This window comes from Leguminivora glycinivorella, chromosome 1 (assembly GCF_023078275.1).
Source record: "Leguminivora glycinivorella isolate SPB_JAAS2020 chromosome 1, LegGlyc_1.1, whole genome shotgun sequence".
In the NCBI taxonomy this organism is placed as follows: Eukaryota; Metazoa; Arthropoda; class Insecta; order Lepidoptera; family Tortricidae; genus Leguminivora; species Leguminivora glycinivorella.
Window position 1 is genome coordinate 10,206,222 of NC_062971.1, and position 13,420 is coordinate 10,219,641.

The window sequence follows — 13,420 nt, forward strand, 5'->3', positions numbered from 1 at the left end:
GGTCGAATTAAGATTGCGTAGAATTGCGAATAGGAAGAAACTATACTGTACACAAATAATGACTGTGCACTAAAGCGCATGAGGTGAATTACCTATTGTGTGGAATTCGCATTGCGTAGAATTGCGAATAGGAAGAAACTATACTGTATACAAATTCACAATAACGATTGAGGTAAAATACCTATTGCGTCGAATTCGGATTGCGTAGAATTGCGAATAGGAAGAAACTATTCTGTACACAAATAATGACTGCGCACAGTAGCGAATGAGGCGAAATACCTATTGTGTGGAAATTAGATTGTGCAGAATTGCGAACAGGAAAAATCGCTTCTGTACACAAATAATGCCTGCACACAATACCGTATGAGGTCAAAAACTATAGTGTGCAATTCAGATTGTGCAGTATTGCGAACAGGAAGAATCGCCACTGTTGACAAGTAATAACTGTGCATAATAGCGAATGAGGTGAAATTCTAATTGCGTAGAATTCAGATTGTCCAGAATTGCTAATAGGAAGAAGTGACTTTGGCAAGAACGTCGCATAATCCATTTATTTGGATTGTTAGGAGATTATTGTTCTTTTTGTTATGCTTACATATTGAGTTTTCAAATTTTGTCAAGCTCGATTTCTTATAAGTAATCGGATATCAGATTCATGAGGAATTGAGGAAATTCATCAAACCTTAACGGTATACGTATATTCATTTGTGTTTCCATCAAATAATCAAAGATTTACATTAAAAGCAGTTTAAAAAAATACCTACTCATTTGAGAAAATGAGAAAGTTCTGGCGGCTCTGGGCTCTTAGTCTAATATGGGTTCAAATGGTTTAATTCAATTCTGTTGTGGGTGAGGGGCTAGCAACCTATCACTGCATCAAACGAAATTGTGACAGGCTACCAGTCCATGCCTATACAGCATACAAGTCAAAGGCACAAATACTATCTATGAATAACAATATAGAAAAAATATTACTTCCCAGTCTGGCATTTCTGTTTTGTATGAAATTCCTTTACAGTTCTCTGGAGTTGCTTCTCCTGAAACGTCATATTTTGAAGTCTATTATAAGTATTATAACGAACGTAATGATAACATTTCATTCCATTTTTTTTTTCTTTATTTTGTTATTCATTCGAAACCAATTCATTAATTACAACATAGCAAAAACTTACAAATAAACACACTAAAACCACCTCACTCACCTCACACACCACTTGAGCAGATACACTTCAAAAATTAGATTTACAGCTTTGTATACTCGCTATAAACACTATTTATCAATTATTTTATTTGTTGTGATAGGGGCTTTGATGGCTGTCATTGCGAACCGGGAGCATTGCGTCCTCGTTGTGACCCTTTTTCTGGGTATAAATGCAGTTTTGTCTGAAATATACTATCGACGTATGTTTTAGTAATCTGCTGTTCCTAGAGATGGGTAGGGGTGAGTAAATACTGAGTATTTACCCGTAATTTACTCAAAGCACCGAGTAAATACTCGTATTTACTCATTTGGGTGAGTATAAACTGTTACCTAAAAATAATTTAAAAAATGAGATTTAAGTACTTAGTCGTGTTTATTTTAACTGTGTGGACATGTTTAAATGAGATTTATATTATTAGAAGCTTATGGGAGTCTTAGTTTGTCAAAAAAAGGTAATCTTTGTGAGACAATACATTTTATCGTCTACTTAATCCTAACGCCAACAAGTTTATACAAACTTTTTGCATCCTCAGATAGTGGTTGCCCCAAGATTTGGTTGATAATGTTTAGTTAGCAGTTTTGCATCTTCCAAAATATCACATTCGTTTGGCGACGGCACCTTTTTCATTAAATATGCAAATTTATGTAGGTGATAAAAGCAGGTATTTACAGTAAAAGTATGAGACTTCAATGAAATTGATGTTCTAGATAACGGCATGACGTTCGGAAGTGATTGTTAATGTGGCACTTACGACCTTTTATTAAGGGTTTTCTAAAGAAAACTCAAAAATGGCTCAGCTGGTGACGTTTAAAGTACTAGTTTTGTGTTTTGTATTATATGGCCAATAATTTGACGGTTTCTGGATATTTTTCCAACAACGAATTCGAAAGTTATAAAGGTATAAACATTATTTCGGCCTTAATTATCGTTTTATTCCAAAACTGTTCATATTATTAAAAAACTTTTTTAGAAACATTCAATTAATTTTTAAAGACCTATCAGATGATGTATAACACACTGGTAATTTCTGAATTTTATTTTTGTGAAAAATAGTTACATGTATGGAGAGCACGTCTTTAAAATAAAATTAATATAAATTTGATTACTTAACTTAGTAGTCGATAACAAAATACACCAATATTTCTAATTTGTATTTCCATTTCAGCACGCGAAATAGTTTATACCCATCAATTTGAGTAAAAACGAGTAAATACGGGTATTTTGAGTAAATACTGAGTATTTACTCGATATTTACTCTTGAGTATTTACTCACTGTTCCAAAATATCAGGAGTAAAATAGGTAAAAATAAATAATTTTGCACATGTTGACAAGTGATTATTATTATTGTTGGTGGACCTTGTCAACAGCTAAGACAATGTTAATGCAAGGTTAAGCTGTTTGTCTCAACAAGTCCATTATTTGCGGTTCATAATATTATTACGTTTACGTAATATGACCTCCCCATAAGATCCAAAAAACGCGGCGCTTTCATGCTCCTCGAATCTCCTTCATCCCAAAAGTCAATTTTATTACGTAAACTGATTCAGTCCGACATAAAACGCGTTAAAAAGGTAATTAAAAATATCTTGAATACCGGTTAAGAGCCCTTAGTTCGCAGAACTCTGCATCTAATTTCAGGTGCGGCCAGTTTTCCCATGTGCGGTGGAACTGTGCCGCACGTGCCGCCGTCACGTGTAGGATAGGCCCTGACACACTTCGCTGGGGCCGTTGACTGTCGCTACGCTAAATGCATCTGACTGCATTCTGACATTAGCTGCGTGTACTGGCTTAGCGAACTCTTAATTATTGAATTAATTGGCCGTCGTTCTTTTCACTCAAATGTCTCAGTGTCCCAATGGTTACTACTCTCCATGTGTGGAGACAAAAGTGAGAGAATGATATGAGCACACTTCTGACCAGCGGGAGACTAAAAGGCCATATAGTATAAGGAGCCAATAAATTAGTTATTTAGCTGTCGATATTTTGAGAGACGGTAGGGAATAAGATCTGGGTCTATTCAAGTCAAGAGTGAATAGGCTATTACTGAACTAGTGAGCTACAACTTTGGCGTTGTCGTCACTTTCCAGCAGGTGCGACTAAGGTCAGGTCAGTTTATAATAAAAAAAAGACTTTGCATTAAAACAACTTTGAATAGAAATTAAGAAAAGTTCATATCAGTTGTTGTTTTTACATAAGTGAATCTAATAAAATTTATTATAATAAGTACTAGCTATACATAAGTAGGTATTCATGATGCATGACAATATGTTTACCTATCACTTGGTCTCATGTCAAAAATAGTTTTAGTGCAGCCTGTTAGATAGTATAAAATTTTTTGCAGACTATTCTTCTGGAGTAGGGAGGGAGGCATAAACTCCTCAGCGTGTTTACTTCTAATCTATTCTTTGTTATAAACTAAAAGCTATATACCGACCTAGGTACAATGTTTCGTGTTATTTGCCGCATGGGACTGTAGTCGAGGTTACGGTGATAATTTCACCTTTCAACCCAGTTCTTTTTTTGATTTTATCAATTGTTAAATAGTGATACCTCTGCGTGTGTTTCGAGTCCCGACACACGGACAAGGCAACATACCGCTTATATTTTATTAAAGAATCAAAGAGACTTCACGTGTTGGTTTCAGTTCCGCGCACGCCTCCCAAAGGTCTCCCAATTAACGAATACAATTTTAAACTTGTATCCCCCTTTATCGTAATTTGGAAAGCATACGCTAAATTAGCATATGTAAGAGTGTAAAGACTTCGTAAAGACAACATTTGACAATGTCAATTTTTTAGGGTTCCGTACCAAAAAGGTACAACAGGAACCCTTATGGTGCGACTCTGTCCGTCGGTCTGTCCGTCTGTCACATTCCTAAATATCTCGAGAACTACTAGTGCTATCAACTTGAAATTTGGAATGGTTGTGAACATTGTGAACCTCTACAAGTAGAAGGTATAATTTTTTTAAATTTATCAATTTTAATTGTAGAAAATGGCCAAAATGAAAGGGGGGTAAACTGTAAATTTCAAGTTACTAGGTCAAGTGGGGTATCGTTAGAAAGAGCTCAAATTGAACGTAAATAAACTATTTTTTATAATTTTTTTGTTGTGGAAAAAAAAGAATTTTGAAGGAAAATGTAAAAAAAATACCGTTCCCCCCCTTATCTTCGAAGTTTACCAAAGATAAATTATGAAAATTTTAGGAAACATTGGTTTTATGCTAAATATTACAGGAAAAATATAATCGTCTTTGTATCTTGAAAACTTTTTTTTTAATTCACAAAAAACTTTTCAGATTTTTACTTTTAATTTACCCACCTTTGCGGATGTATATAGTACTTCAAATTAATACGAGATGTTACGTAAATCATCTTCTTTCCAATAAAGTAAAAATTGTTTAAATCGGTTAACATTATAAAGAATAATCCTGAAAAAGCAACATACTATGGTCGCGCAAATTAGTTAGCGAATTCACCGAGAGATGGCGCTATACACAATAATACTCATTAGTACCTATACTTTTGTCTTTTAGTCAAGTTGTTAGAGTTATGTGAAAACATGAGATTATTTTAATTGGAGAGTTTGAAAGTTTGTACGGAACCCTCGGTGGGCGAGTCCGACTCGCACTTGACCGGTTTTTTATTTTAAAGCATGAGACCTCACTTTGGCCTATTCGTGTCGGGGAATAGTTATTAGCTTAGCAGACCCTAGCTGTTACGTGTCAGGGCTAAACGCTCGCACCACGTGACGTGTCTCGTGAAACCGTGACGAATGAGGCTCTGCGTTGATCGCAACGTTTGTTAGTGTTATTACTTATTACAGGGGGCCTACCGCGAATACCGCACTTCACAAATCACGAGTATCGTTCTCTTTCATTTCAATGAAGGCGTAATAAGTGTGACAGAGAAAGATGTCTGCAATTTATTCGAGCTTCAGCGTTTATGGCAAGCCTTTGATATGGAGTTAAAGACGATAAGATTGTTCGGTCCATAAGGTCCGACCGAGAACGATATTTTTGTCTCGGCCGAGAACGAGACCGAGACCAAGATTCAATTTGATTCTCGGCCGAGACCGAGACCGAGACCGAGAATTTGTAAAACAGTAAAAAAATATGCCATTTTTACAAAAAAATGTTTTCATAATCGAAATTCGCCTATTAACCAGGAAACCAAGTATGTTGGGTCCTACTTAGTGTTTGGTTCCGTAACTACCCAAACCTACCCGCACTCCTTACCTATCTACCGTAGCAAAATAGACCACGTCAGTGACAAAAACAACTATACGGCTCGCCCGGTGGTAAGCAGTCGCCATAGCCTATAGAGGCATGCAATTTCAGAGGTTTTACACGCGCGTTTAATAGGTACCCTGATTTTTTTGTGACTTTTTGTAAGAAATCATAAAACAGGTTGTCGAATCGTTTTTTCTACGGGTAGTTTTCCAGGTTTTCCTTGAAAGTCTTTACTAAACTTTACTTTGATTTTGACGTATTTTTAGGCACATGATTCAAAGTTAAGGGACACGAACTATCGTAAATATTTTACACTCTTTTATGAATTATACCTAGGTATTTTGTTTGTTTTTGGCTTAAAATATCGATAAAGACCCTACTAAAATCACTAAAATCGGGATATCAAACGGGCGATGTAACAAACTGAAAGCTAAAAACCGCAGTCTCGGTTTTGCCGAGAATCTCGGCCCATTTTGGCCGAGAATGCCGAGACCGAGACCGAGACCGAGATCCCGGTCGGACCTTAGTCCATTGTGACTGGTAACGCATTCAATCTACCACACGTGGGGTGCGTGTCGAATGCGCGCCCCACGTGCCTTAAACTCGTGACAGGTATAGCACTGGCATTGTTTTTATGTTTTAACTGGGTACTTGAGGAGAACAATAGATTTTTCCCCTCACTAGCTCGGAAACACGTGTTTTGTCCTTTAATACCAGCGGGTAAAAACGCATTTTATCCACTAGTGGGTAAAGTAATTTGACCTTGAATAAAGTCAAATTAACTGATGTAAAATTGATAAAAGTAGGTGAATCTAGTAATAAAGATGATTTACCACCTGTGGAACTACTGGAAGCAGTGATAAATGCATTTTTTGCGTTGTAGTTTCCTCGCTATAGTGAGGGGAAAAGTTTTGTGTTACACTCGGGTGCAAATGTATTTTACTTCTCGTATGTTAAAAAACTCGCAAGTTCAGGATTCTATTCTCGAACCACTCGCTTCGCTCGTGGTTCAACTATAGAATCCTTTCACTTGCTCGTTTTTCAATTCCACACTCGGCGTTAAAATACAACTTTGCCCCCTTGTATAACAAATAACTATTATAATGAGTATTAGAATCAGTCTTTTGTTGATATTGATAATATGTATGTAGGTACCTATATTTGTACAGATGACGTTAAACATATGTACCTATGTTTTAAGTTTTGCACCGTTTTCATTTTTGAATTAAGTACCTACCTACAGGTTAGTCGAGTCGAGAAACCAAAATAATCCTTATACCATTACCTACCTGAATATTAGCAATTAACCTAAGTATCCAAATTATGGAAATCCTAAGAGTTTTGAATGATTCACGGTTATTTTCATTAGACTTATATTGACCGGGATATAGACCGTGATTACCTTTTTGATTTTTGTCGAGCTCCCGATATTTCGACGCAGTTGCATGCATCATGATCACGGAAAACTGACGAAGGCGGGTGGATGTTAAAGTTGTATAGACAGCGCGCGATCTACCCTCCTTCGCGCGCGTCGGCTGCGTTCACTTTCAGCGTTACCACTGGTCGCGTTCACACTCGATGGTCTGATGGTGGTAACGCTGAAATATCGGGAGCTCGACAAAAATCAAAAAGGTAATCACGGTCTATATCCCGGTCAATATAAGTCTTATGGAAATCCTGTCAAACTGCTGTAATAAACCTTGCAGTAGTATTCAAAATGACAGAAAAATGTGTGACACGAGGACACGACTTAAACAAAGATCTCGGACAAGTGGAGTGCCGCCCTTATACAAGTACAGGAATCACTAATATTAATAAGTAGAGTAACGAGTTCTGCGACTACTGTTTTGATACGTGTGGTGTGGCTCCACGTTGCCTCCACGATACGTTGATTTCCTTATCGTATCGCACACGTGAACTCTGCGCGTGAGTGATGTCATCGAGCGACGGCGGCGTCATATCGCAGGCGCCGTGATCTACGTCAAAACACTTTCTAATATGGGTCATTATGGCTACTACAGCAATATTATGAGTAAATATTTATGGTAATATATTCGTAGAAATATTGAGTGACCGATAAGTATACTGTTCATGAAGTAGCAGCTCAGTACGCCGTCTGATACGTTTAAATTGTATACTTTCTGCTGAAAAATATCAAAATTCTAGTTTACACTTACTCACTACATTCACTGTAAAATTTGTATTGTATTGTTGAAATACAATACTTGTACATATACCTACCTCGTGAAATCATAAAATATCAGCTGAATTTAAATGTATGAGTCAACTAACTGTTATTTTTTCTTTTGGTATAAAATAATAGGTAGGTAAGCGATAATAAAATCGCATGAAAAACAATGTTAAAATTGTTAGAATACAAAAAATTCACAAGTCTTCAGTTCATTGGAGCTGGAGATAAATTTTACACGTGACTATAGGTTATCTAAATAATGTAAATAACTGATAATTTAGAAGTATAATTAACCGTCGCCTCATATCTCAAGAAGGACGGTTATCAAGTCGTCTGTATGTTTTTTTTTATTTTTATTTTTTATGTTTGTTTCTCGATATCTCCGTCGTTCCTGGACCGATTTTGAAAATTTTTTTTTTGATTGAATGTATATACATACAGATTGGTCCCATTTTTCTCAGAACCCAGTTCTGATGATGGGATCCTGGAGAAATCGAGGGAACTCCTCAAATCTGAAAGGCATACATATGGTGATTTTTGTGTTAATAAAGGAACAGCATGCATTTAGGTACGGAACAGTGACATTTGGTGCAGTGGAACTGCTGATGATGGCCAGAACGGAACTCTTCAAATCTGAACGGCACGCTTATAGTGACTTGGGTATTTTTATACGAACAGCATGCACTTTCGTACAGAACAGTGACATTTGGTGCAGTGGAATTTCTGATGATGGTCAGAACCGAACTCCTCAAATCTGAACGGCACGCTTATAGTGACTTTGGTATTTTTATAAGAACAGCATGCACTTTCGTCCAGAACAGTGACATTTGGTGCAGTGGAACTGCTGATGATGGCCAGAACCAAACTCCTCAAATCTGAACGGCACGCTTATAGTGACTTTGCCATTTTTATAAGAACAGCATGCACTTTCGTCCAGAACAGTGACATTTGGTGCAGTGGAATTTCTGATGATGGTCAGAACCGAACTCCTCAAATCTGAACGGCACGCTTATAGTGACTTTGGTATTTTTATAAGAACATCATGCACTTTCGTTCAGAACAGTGACATTTGGTGCAGTGGAACTGCTGATTGTGATATATGTGTACCAACTTATATGTATGTATGTGGGTACGCCTATATTACTTACTTATGTATAGATAGGGTAGTTATAACCATTCAGTCTCGAATTAAACCTCATACGAATCGAATCAAGTGTTTGTGTCCAATACCTAGATTCCAGCCCCCTGTATCCTGGACTTTATAGTGGCGACGAGACGATTAGAACCTACGGTCATTACGTGTGTTAGGTATTATAACTTCTTGTTGTGCGCGAGAGAACGATAACGCAAGTTTTTTTTTTTTATGGGTGAGGCGGCGGCGCGAACAATGGCGGTCGGCAAGATACCGGAATTTAAAATTGGAACGGATAATTGGAGGCTGTACATAGACCGCTTAGAACAATATTTTTTAGTAAATGAAATTGAAACGACCTTGTATGTGCCAACGTTAATTACAGTGATGGGGGCTGAGTGCTACGAACTTTTAGTGAATTTGTGCACGCCCGATAAACCGTCAACCAAAACGTTCGCACAGGTGACGTCGATACTTGAAAAACATTTACAGCCTAAACCGAGCATCTTAGCTGAGCGTTTTAAGTTTAGACACAGGAAGCAAAGTGCGAACGAGTCCATTTCGGAATATGTGGCCGTGTTAAAGCGTATGTCGAAAGATTGTGACTTCGGTACTTGGCTAGAGGACAGCTTGCGTGATCAGCTGGTTTGCGGCCTGCAGAGTGAGACTATACGCCAGCGGTTATTTACAGAAGAATCGTTGGACTTTGCGAAAGCGTACAAATTGGCGGTCAGTATGGAGGCGGCGGAAAAAGACTCGGCTCTCGTGGAGGGTCGCACGGGACCGGCGAGTGGAGCGGGCACCGTGGAGTGCCAAGCGATGACCCCGCGCTGGGCGGGAGGCCAGGCGGGACAGCGCGCGGGCCGGGGCGGCCGCGCTGGCGGCGGCGGCGGCGGCGGCGGCGGCGGCCGGGGCAAGGCTCCGGCGCGCGGCGCCCAGCGGTGCGCGGCGTGCGGCGGCGCTCACGACAAGGCGGGATGCCAATTTGCACGTTACGTGTGCCGGGTATGCAATAGACAGGGGCATTTAAAGCGTATGTGCCCGAATATGGCGGAGCAATACGAAGTGCATGCCAACACTGTGATGAAGGACGATAATATGTTCAGTGAAGATAGTGATGAGGTAATTATTACAACTTTAAATCAGTTATCAGCTTTAGCATATAAACCGATTATTATAAAAGTGAACGTGCAAGGTTTAGATATAGATATGGAGTGCGATACGGGCAGCGCCGTTTCGTGTATAAGTGAGAAAATGTACATGGCAGTTTTTAATAAGTTAAAGATAGAAAAGTGTAACTTATACCTACGTTATTATACGGGTGAGTGGGTGCAACCGGTGGGTTTAATAAAACCATTCGTGCGTTTTAGGGGCGTAGAGAAACACTTAGATTTATTTGTTATACGAAACGGCAAAAGTATATTGCTCGGACGCCAATGGTTATATGAATTAGATATAATTAAGGGTTTGATTCCCGTGGCAGAGTACAGTGAAGTGAATAATGTCATAGATTATGATTTTAATTATAGCGCTTTCAGTTCCAGATTCTCTGAAGTGTTTGCGGACGGCCTGGGGCGGTTCAACGGTGGCAAGGTCAGCATCCACCTGCGCGCGGATGCCCGGCCCATGTTCCTGCGCGCGCGGCCGCTGGCGTACGCGCTGCGCGAGCCAGTGGAGCGCGCGCTGGACCAGCTGGTGCGCGACGGCGTGCTCACCCCCGTCGACCGCTCCGACTGGGCCACGCCTATCGTGCCGGTGGTAAAAAAAGACGGTAACATACGTATCTGCGCTGATTTTAAATTGACCTTGAACCGGGTTTTGGAGGTTGATCGTTACCCGCTACCTAGGGTGGAGGATTTATTGGCACGCCTGCACGGGGGAGAACGGTTTAGTAAGATTGATCTGTCGCAGGCCTACGCACAGTTTGAGCTGGATGAGTCAAAAAAATATACGGTAATAAATACGCACAAGGGTTTATTTATGTATAATCGCTTAGTATACGGCCTATCATCTAGCCCTGGGATATTCCAAAGACATTTGGAACAATTATTTTCTGACCTGCCGCACGTGGGCGTATTTTTAGATGATGTCATTATTACTGGTAGCAATACGAAAGCTCACGTAGACAACTTATATAAAGTATTTGAGCGATTGCAGGCGTACGGGTTGCGGGTAAGGAAAGATAAGTGTGCGTTCTTTGAGGAGTCGATTAATTATTTGGGTCATGTGATTAGCAAGGAGGGCGTCCATACGTGCCCGGATAAGGTAAGGGCTATCGTAAATACGCCCGCACCTAGCAACGTGACAGAAGTTCGAGCGTTCATAGGCATGATAATGTATTACGCGAAGTTCATAAAAAACGTTAGTACAATACTTACACCATTGTATAATTTGTTAAAGGCTGGAGCTAAATTTGTTTGGAGCGCGAGTTGTGAAGAAGCGTTTATCAAGGTCAAACAAGTACTAACTTCGAGTGAAGTTTTGGTACACTATTCGGGTTCCCTGCCATTGGTTCTCACTTCAGACGCGTCAGGGGTGGGGATAGGTTGCGTGATATCGCACCTCACACCGGAGGGCGAACGGCCGATCGCTTACGCATCGCGTACGCTCACCCCAGCCGAGCGGGGATACGCACAGATTGATAGGGAAGCGCTAGCCTTAGTGTACGGTATTCGCAAATTTCATCAGTATTTGTACGGTCGTAAATTTATATTGAGGACAGATCACAAGCCACTCACGTATATTTTTGGCGATAAAGTAGGCATTCCGGTGATGGCGGCGTCCCGTTTACAACGCTGGGCTATTTTACTGTCAGGATACAACTATGAAATTGAATATGTACCATCGAATAAAAATTGTGCGGATGCGTTGTCTAGGCTTCCACAGGGGGTCCAAGACCAGAGACAAAAACAGGATGTGACTTACCTTAATTTTGTCGAAGATTTTTTGCCTGTTACTAACGAACAAGTTAAAACGGCCACGTCACGGGACTTAACATTAAGTAGGGTGTTATCGTATGTGCAGTCGGGCTGGCCGACATCGTGTCAAGACGAGGAGATAAAACCTTTCTTATTAAGGCGGCACGAGATGTATGTAGACCGAGGTTGTTTAATGTGGGGTTACCGGGTTGTGGTGCCAACAATTTTGAGGGAAACAGTTCTTAAGCAGCTGCACGTTAGTCATATGGGCATAGTCAAGACTAAGGCCTTAGCTCGTAGTTACGTTTGGTGGCCCAATATTGACGCCGATGTGGAGGCGCAGTGTAGGCAATGTGAGACATGCGCCGCGGAGGCGCCTGCACCGGCGCACTCGCCTCCGAGTCCTTGGCCGTACTCGACCCACGTGTGGAGTAGACTACACGTAGATTTTCTGGGCCCTTTTAAGGGTAAAACGTTTTTAGTACTAATAGATTCGACTTCAAAGTGGCTGGAAATATTTGAAATGCTTAGGACGAACGCAGGAGCAGTAATTAAAGAACTAAGAGCAACTTTCGCGCGTTTTGGGTTGCCAAGACAATTAGTATCAGACCAGGGTCCGCCGTTTACCAGTAATGAATTTAAACACTTTCTTGACACGAATGGGATAAAACAGTCTTTTTCGCCAACGTATCATCCGGCGTCTAATGGAGCCGCGGAGAATGCAGTGAAATTATGTAAGCGCGCGATTAGCAAAGCTATTAGAGAACATATCGATATCGACGCGGCACTGCAGACATATCTCATGGCGTACAGAAATAGCATGCATAGTACTACGGGAGAGAGTCCGGCGATGCTTTTGCAGCGGCGGTCGTTACGTTCGCGTTTGGACTTGCTCCGCAGCGAGGGGGCGCTAGAAGAGCGAGTCAGGTCGGTTCAGCAGCGACAGGTCGAACATGCAGGTGGTACGCAACGTCATTTCCGGCCGGGTGATGAGGTCTGGGCTCGCGATTACACCAATAATGATAAGTGGGTTAAAGGTACGGTGCTGGGTGCCGAAGGTTCACGGAGATACACCTTGGATAGCGGTAGCGGTAAACCTATTCTTAGGCATATTGATCAGATCAGACGCAGATCTAGGTTATCGACTGTACCCTGCCCTGAGGAACTCAGCGAGACTAGAGAGCGGTCGTCAGGGAATGAGGACGGAGTCGCGCGCTCTAGCCAGCAGACGGAAGTGGGCGAGCAAAACGCACAACCGGGTCAAAACGAGGAAGTAACAAGGGCGGAAGCCAATGAGACAAGTGTTGCTAGTGTGCCTCCCCCACGTCCGTCTCCACCGCCACAGCGTCGATCCCCATTGAACCTCAGGCCTTTACCAAACAGAATTCGTAAACTGGAAATAGATTAATTTTTAGGAGAGAAGTATAGGTAAAAGTAAGGAAGGTTATTATAAGTGAGTAGATAATAGATACAAAATAGTTTAAAAACAAATAGTTGTTTCAAAAGAACTTCATGTTTATTATTGTTATAAATTACTGTAAGATTTAAAGATTAAGAAGGGAGGTGTGATATATGTGTACCAACTTATATGTATGTATGTGGGTACGCCTATATTACTTACTTATGTATAGATAGGGTAGTTATAACCATTCAGTCTCGAATTAAACCTCATACGAATCGAATCAAGTGTTTGTGTCCAATACCTAGATTCCAGCCCCCTGTATCCTGGACTTTATACTGATGATG

The 13,420-nt window shown here is 40.5% G+C and overlaps 2 protein-coding genes across 2 annotated transcripts; both read left to right on the plus strand.

Moving 5' to 3' along the window:
- The first annotated feature begins 8,728 nt into the window (after window positions 1-8,728).
- LOC125233835 lies at window positions 8,729-9,840 on the plus strand. Its single transcript, XM_048139973.1, has 2 exons — window positions 8,729-9,761; window positions 9,823-9,840. The coding sequence occupies exons 1-2, from the start codon at window positions 8,988-8,990 to the stop codon at window positions 9,838-9,840; spliced, it is 792 nt and encodes a 263-aa protein (XP_047995930.1). The 5' UTR covers window positions 8,729-8,987.
- LOC125233571 (uncharacterized protein K02A2.6-like) lies at window positions 9,751-13,390 on the plus strand. The gene is made up of 2 exons (XM_048139630.1): window positions 9,751-9,878; window positions 10,295-13,390. Exons 1-2 carry the CDS (start codon window positions 9,874-9,876, stop codon window positions 13,080-13,082), a joined length of 2,793 nt encoding a protein of 930 aa, XP_047995587.1. The 5' UTR covers window positions 9,751-9,873; the 3' UTR covers window positions 13,083-13,390.
- The last annotated feature ends 30 nt before the right edge of the window (window positions 13,391-13,420 follow it).